Consider the following 7277-nt stretch of genomic DNA (forward strand, 5'->3'; position numbering starts at 1 on the left):
AAACTGGGGAAAAACTCTATTTTTCAAATGTAATACACCAGGCATTAAAAGGTTAAAAGTCAGTTTAGGATTGACACTCTTCAATCCTAAAGTTTTCTTCTATGTTCTTTTCATAGAGAAGAGTTTTTCTTCTGGCAACTCTTACAAACAAGAGTGGCATCTTCAGCCTTTTTTCAGTTGCGCTGTCATGAACTTTAAGATTTGACATGCTAACTGAGGCCTGTAGCCCTGTTTTTTGCTTTGTGTGTGTTAAACCACATCTGAATATACCAGATGAGCAATAGATGTGGTTGCTGATGATATTTCAATCAAGTGCATCTGATTAGCAGTGCCTGGCTGCTGGAAACGGTAAAGCTGTATGCGGTTTTTCATGGGAGTTCATAGAGTCCTATGCAAACATTCCTTTTCACATGATTGTGTGTATCATTGCGATTTGCTGGGGAGAGTGAGGTTAACCTTCTACCCACACATTCTGCATATCTGCAAAACTACTACTGAGCATCAATGCCCAACACTTCCTTTATCTACTTCAGAGTTCCCTATGAACTTTAAACACATTCACCTGCATGTGCTAGGGTTGGGGGCATGCACTGCGGCTGCTCCCTGTGACTTCCCTTTTAAATGCCTTGATATGCAGAATATCTACATATGCAATCTATGAGGCTGTAATACATATTACATAGGTGTAACAGTGTAACAGTTCAAAATGTTGTTTGTGTACACCATTCGTGTCCTCAAGAAGAAAACACAAGAATACATGCTGCTACTACTACTACCAATAGTAACAATAATGTGCAAAATGTTGTAATTTTGAATAATGAATTATAATAGAATGCAGTGTTTACACAGTTAAGCTCCGGAAACAAATAGCTAACTAAGACACACCAAATGTCATGCTAGAGGCCCTTAAAGAGAGGTTTGTTTTAAGATGTGAAAATTTTGCTCTTAGAAATGGGATGCCATAAGCATGCACATGTACACGCTATTTGTCTTTTTTTTTCAAAGTCAATGTCACCTTCACTGATACAGTATTTATACAGAATCTAAGCTGAGGCAGAGGAAATATATTGCACAATAACAGTCTGTTATACCATCTATCAGTATACCATCTGATTTGCAAAAACATAACACAGAGAGCAAACACCCAAAACGTCCACCCCATTTGTGAGATATCACCTAGGTGTATGTTGTTTCAGGATGTGGGTTTTGTGGCTTGTGTAGCTTCGACATGAGAGATGTTTTTTTAGTTACTCATAATTGCACCAGTGTTTTTTTTTTCTTTTGCATCCTCTTACATGCATATCTATTTGTATGTGTTATTTAAAAAAATTGCTGCTAAGAGACCAAGGACTTCCTCAAATGTTATATAGATTTACATACCACACTGAAGCTCAGACTCACACTCAAATATACTGCACCGTCAACTGACAATCATCAGCCAGATAGAAAGCACAATGAATTTGGGAGTAATGATTTACACCTTGGTTGAAGTGCTTATTGCAGTTAGTTGCTGTCTGGGTAACATGCTGGTCATTTTGGCACTTTGGACCACTAAAAGCATTCAACAGCCAACATTCTGCCTTATTGCATCTCTGGCTATGGCTGATTTTCTGGTTGGATGTGTGGCCATACCATTGGCTGTAGTGGTGGATGGATGGGTGAAGACTTCGTTCAATACGTGTCTCTTCATCAGCTGTGTGGTCATTCTGTTCACCCTCGTTTCAGTTCTGTCTCTGTTGGCTATTTCGCTTGACCGTTTCCTCCGGGTGTATATCCCTCTCAGGTAAGAGTATGGATTAATAAGACACATTTTTTTAAAAACAAACTAAAATGACTCATAGTTGAATAGTGAACATAGTAATTTAGTAGTAGGAAGTAGTAATTATGGACTTTGTGGTTTATATGGTATGTGTGAATGGGTGGATGACTGGATGTGTAAAGCGCTTTGGGGTCCTTAGGGACTAGTAAAGCGCTATACAAATACAGACCATTTACCATTTACTATATCATTTTATCACATCGACCAGTACTTCACTAACAATTTATTTTGTTTTAAAAAAAATCATTTTATGCTATTTTAATTTTTTTTGTGAGACTATTTTATTGTTTTCATTTTTTAATAGGTACAAAAGGATTGTGACACAGGGACACTCCTGTCTTGTGGTAGCAGCATGTTGGATTGTTGCAATCCCTCTCAGCTTTACTCCCATGCTTGGGTGGTACAACCATCAAACCTTGTCTAATTCAGCCAATTCTACAATTGTCTGCCAGTTTATAGCTGTAATTCCCATGTCATACCTGGTTTATTTCAGTTTTTTTTCCCTGAATCTGATACCTCTGTTGGTAATGGCCACGTTGTATACCCATGTTTTCTGTATTATAAAAGGACACCTTCAAGGGAAACCAGGCAGTGGTGCTCAAAAACTGTCTCAGAACTACCTAAGAAAAGAGAAAAAGCTGGCAGGATCTCTAGCTCTGGTCTTCGCCCTGTTTGCCCTGTGCTGGCTGCCGCTTCACATAATGAACTGCCTTGTTTATTTTGGTGAGGTGACAAATATACCACCAATAGTTTTATATATAGGTATTATTCTGTCTCATGCTAACTCAGCGGTCAATCCAGTTGTGTATGCATTCAAAATACAAAAAATCAAGAAAGCTTATCTGAAGATCTGGAGAAAGTGTGTTTCACGTGTTGCTGAAAATCAAGAATCCTTGACAAGCCAAATGACAGACAAAAGATCCAGCAGTCACATTGTGTCAAATGACTGAAGGCAGATTTCTGTTTTCTTGCCTTTTTGTTCTAATTATAAGGCTGATTTTTTGTTGTCTTTTCCCCCCGATTATATCTAAGTATAAGGATTAGTATATTTTGTTTCATTGACTTGTGTACTTTATTCAAGTATTACTATAAAACAAAGTACTTTTTGTGATATCTGATTGGTTTGTTTTATCATATTTTAAAATCTCTATGCTGCATCTAGTTTTTTTTTTTATACAACATGTAAATTTTGTATTTGCTGCTTTGTTGGTTTTCATGCATTTTTTAAAACTATATTGTCTTTAAGATTTTATCTTTGTATTGAAGATTTAAGGAAATCCTTACTCACATCTGGAACTATGCAGCACAGGAAACAACTGTACGTGCACTTAATTTTGTATTACCAAAGTAGATTAAAGCCTAAGAGGAAGTGAGACATTCAACTGACAACTACATTCATGAGCGGTCTCCGAGTTCCACTTTAAAATTTTCGTATCATGTCAAGCACATTTTTAGTTTGTCCAAGATGGTTGTCAGTGCAACCAAATAGTTTATCACATGCTGCATGTGATACAGAGATATATATTTAACAATTTCCTCATTTAAGCAGATAGAAAGGTTTATAGTCATTCTGTGTTGAACATATGTGATTTATCCTGATTATGGAAGAATAAGCAACATTAAAGTCCATGCCACACTCCCATTTCAGTGTTCACATTAAGTTTTGTAAATTGTTCAAAAAAGCTGGAGCATTGTGTTTGAAAGCACAAGCTGTTTATGAATTGGTTATAAGAGGAATTATAATGCACTTAAAATTTCTCTTCATTATGAAGTTTCTCTGCAGGAAAACTGGGTCATCTTTTGTAACAAGAAAAGAAAAGAATAGTGCAGATGGCCATAGCGAATGTGACCATGATGCCATTATTTCACAAACAAAAATAACTATAAAAATATTTTTTTTAAATCAGAGATAACCTCCAGCCCAGTGGAAGAGAATGGATTCATGGGTTTCTCATAAATGCACGGCACAATTTATGCACATTTTCTATTCAAACCTCAAAGTTACTTTCCTAAACCTTTGCAGCTCTGCAAAAATCACAACAAACATAAAGATAATAAACCAAAATTCTTGGTGTTCTAAATGACAATCCATATAGCTCATAAGGATTTGAGAAATATTTATTGAAATGTAAAAGCAAAGAAAAGCAACTTACTGTTAAGAATTTGTGGAAAATATAAAAACAATAATATCTGTTTTTATCCTTTTACTTTTGATTTTACAACAACAGTTACAATAAGCCATCATTTCTGTTCAAATGTTGGAGCCAAGGAGTCTTTTAAGAGCTAAAAGCACCAATTTCTGGCTATATGAAACTTAAAATAAGACAAAACTAAGAAAAGAAATTTAGAACCTAAAATAAATGCATCAAATGTGGTTCCAAAATAGGTTACAAACCAATCTGTGATTGTTTTTTACAGTTACACCACAAATTATCATGGTAAACATAATACCTGGTTTACACTATTATCCTATCATTGATATTTAGTTGTTTGTTATTTGTATTACATGGTTCGAAACACTGATGTCTATATGGAGCCTCATAGAATTGCTAGCATGGCTATGGCCTCACACATAAATTGCAAAGAAATTTTTAACATACATGGACGTACAGACTTTTATTTAAAAAACTTTTTCTTCTAAATGAAGAAAAAAAAAGCTCAATTCAGTAATTAAAAGAGGCATTCATATATAGATTAAAAGTCATATTTAGATATGAAAATAAAGTTCAGCATGCACTGGACATTTAGTTCTTAAAACAATGAGGGGTAATATGAAATAAAACCCTCTGCCATGCATTTGGTTAACAAGTGATATGTGGTTTTCATCCTTTCAAGCGTCTTCTGAAAGAAACTCAGAAGCACTTCGCTTAATTTATCCTCATCCATATCTTCGTCAAATTGCACACACTTTTCATAATCTGTATATGGAATATAGGAAAGGAAATGACAATGAAATGTTAAAACTTAAACTGATTTATATATGCACACTCAAAAGTGACACAGAGTGTGCTACACCATCATAAAATCATCATGCTGCCCAAAAGACATAAAAACACATTTTTGAAAGAAGAAAGAGGATCATTTACATATGTGCTATCTGTTCCTTTTTTTTTTGGTTGCTGTAAAAGTCTCACCATGATCAGTGTTGAGGAGTTGGGGTTTAGACCATCCCAGACACTCTGCCTGTGTCTCAAACTCCGTCAGCTCAGCAGCAGAAACAGCTGTTCGTCTACCTGGTGAAGCAGTGCGACATCTGAGATAAAAGGCCTGTGATAATATGATGGATTGTATTGAACCTTGTATTTCTCACAGCGTGCATTTTGCTTTTTGTTTAACTACAACAGGAAATTACAAATTATGAATGGTCTAAAAGCCCCCAGCCCTGCCACCTTACTGAAGAGCAAAAGATGACTTTTATCCTCTTTAGAGACGAGGCAGTCAGGACAGCCAGTGTGCAGCAGCACGTCTGGTTGATCAACTGTGGCATCTGTTGGAATCATTAAAGTAATTTAAAGTATTTAAATGGTAGTAATATATTAAATTGTTATTGAACTACAGCTTGTAGTCAGAGTATATTTAAAAGAAAAACCTCTTACTTTCACTGTCGAGTTCAAATATGCTGCTGTTTGCATAGAGAAATCTTGAGGTTCCATTGATACAAACTCCATTCCTGCAACATTCATCATTACAGATTTAACACCTGAAAGAACAGCTGAACAATGTTACCATGTTAAATGCTATTAATTTAACTAAAAAACAAAAAATAAAACATTACTTACGCTTTCAAATAAGTAGTATCACCATAGAGGTTTGGTTCGCCCTTAGAAATTACATCCACTGCGGCACTTGGGGAAAATAAAGCACTGACTAATGTTGAAGACAGGCAAAACTCTGTGGACACAGCTATAAAGTGCCACCTCCCAATCAGCTGAAATAAAAGATTTGTTTTAATTGATTGATTCATTATTTATTTTGGAAATTCACAAAAAAAACCATTCAGAATATTTCCCTCCATCACATCTCAGAAAAAAATTGCAAGTTTTAACAGCTGAAACAAAACAAATGTGGAAAGACACTTACATCTGGACGTTGGTCGACTGGCTTTAACAGCTTCTCACAGGCCAGCGATGCAGGCTGGCCCACTGAGATGAGACTCAGCAAAACAAGAGCAGCACTCAAAGTCTTCATCCTCACAGATATGTGTTCTCTAAAGCCCCTTGTTGGTATCAGCTCTGCCTTAAAATAACATCACCAACCAGTTATTTTTCTGCTTCATCCACCCGCCCCTGTCTGGGCAGCTACAGAACAGATAACCACATGTTAACCCTGATGTTATTTGACCAAGCTGATGTTTATTCGTCAAACATGGTGCAGCAAAATAGTTAGGTTTGCAGAAGCACATAACAGAACACTGATATGTGAAATCCATGGTTAAAATGTGTTAAATGAATACATTCACAGCTACAAAATACAGTGAGTGTGTGTGTGTGTGTGTGTGTGTGTTGGGGGGGGTCAGTTATGCTGAAGTTTTTCATATTTATGCAACATCATGCTTTTAAAGGTTGTGTGCTTTAGGAAACTGGAGCAATATTGCATGTTCACAATCCAGGTTAAAAGCCAAAAGCTTTTTTTTTTTTAAGTAATGATCTTGGCTAGGAGATTACCCTCAACTGCAGATATAAGCACTTTTTTTGCACTTTGTACTTTGTACTCTGTATATTTACTGTAGTCTGTTTAGCCTGTCTAATTTTTACCTAAATACCTTCACTTCGGCCCAAATAGTTTTTTTATTAAGTTATTCTAAAACAACACAATAAAGCATCAACATGATTGAGCTCTATACCCTGATTTGCTGCACATGGAGTCAAAAACACATTACAATTCTCAATGAGAAAGAGCAAACACATTGACTGTAAAGAAAAGAGAAATAACGCAGTGACATTACTAAAGGAAACTGAAGTTGTGTGGCTACCTGGGAGTTACCACAGCCTATATTTCTGAAGTACCATTTAAGACACTTAAGAGTCAATTACTTTCACACAAAGTATTTACACACATGAAGGCCACTTTACGCAACTGGCTCGGCTCTTCTCCACGCTGGCATAACTTAGTGTTTGCAGCATTCATGTAGTCTAGACAAGGATCATGATAGGAATAACTTTAAGTTATAGACAGATGAGTGAAATATGCTCAGTTAATCATATTTATTATAACAATCCAACCTTGTATGATTGATGCGTATCTAATATACGCAATTTCACTCAATAAGATTTGAAGTTCATGTAACCTGTGCGGAAAACCACTGTCAACCTGTGCCTGGGGAAGCTGTGACTTCATGTTGGCATCAGCACAGTAGACTGGCTTTGAAGGGAGCTTGTCTTACATTTTGCATGCAGATTAGACTGGGAAACTTACAGAATATACTGGGCACACCCAGTCCTGATGGGAGGTGTTGTGT

General features: G+C 36.2%; 1 protein-coding gene across 1 annotated transcript; it reads right to left on the bottom strand.

Moving 5' to 3' along the window:
• Positions 1–3919: 3919 nt before the first annotated feature.
• On the bottom strand, positions 3920–6062 carry LOC101474941 (uncharacterized). The gene is made up of 6 exons (XM_012918114.4): positions 5900–6062; positions 5599–5747; positions 5416–5489; positions 5214–5306; positions 4954–5052; positions 3920–4737 (listed from the first exon to the last, which is right to left on the bottom strand). Exons 1-6 carry the CDS (start codon positions 6005–6007, stop codon positions 4571–4573), a joined length of 690 nt encoding a protein of 229 aa, XP_012773568.1. The 5' UTR covers positions 6008–6062; the 3' UTR covers positions 3920–4570.
• Between the last annotated feature and the right edge of the window lie 1215 nt (positions 6063–7277).

Source organism: Maylandia zebra, linkage group LG5 (assembly GCF_041146795.1).
Source record: "Maylandia zebra isolate NMK-2024a linkage group LG5, Mzebra_GT3a, whole genome shotgun sequence".
Lineage (NCBI taxonomy): Eukaryota > Metazoa > Chordata > Actinopteri > Cichliformes > Cichlidae > Maylandia > Maylandia zebra.

What these genes read in the sequence shown, in the direction of transcription:
- LOC101474941 (XM_012918114.4), bottom strand. Translation starts at nt 6,007, where the DNA reads ATGAAGACTTTGAGTGCTGCTCTTGTTTTGCTGAGTCTCATCTCAGTG. An exon ending in ATTTGAACTCGACAGTGAAA is followed by an intron (nt 5,307 to 5,415) that starts GTAAGAGGTTTT and finishes TGATTCCAACAG; the next exon opens with ATGCCACAGTTGATCAACCA. An exon ending in AAGTCATCTTTTGCTCTTCA is followed by an intron (nt 5,053 to 5,213) that starts GTAAGGTGGCAG and finishes CTGCTTCACCAG; the next exon opens with GTAGACGAACAGCTGTTTCT.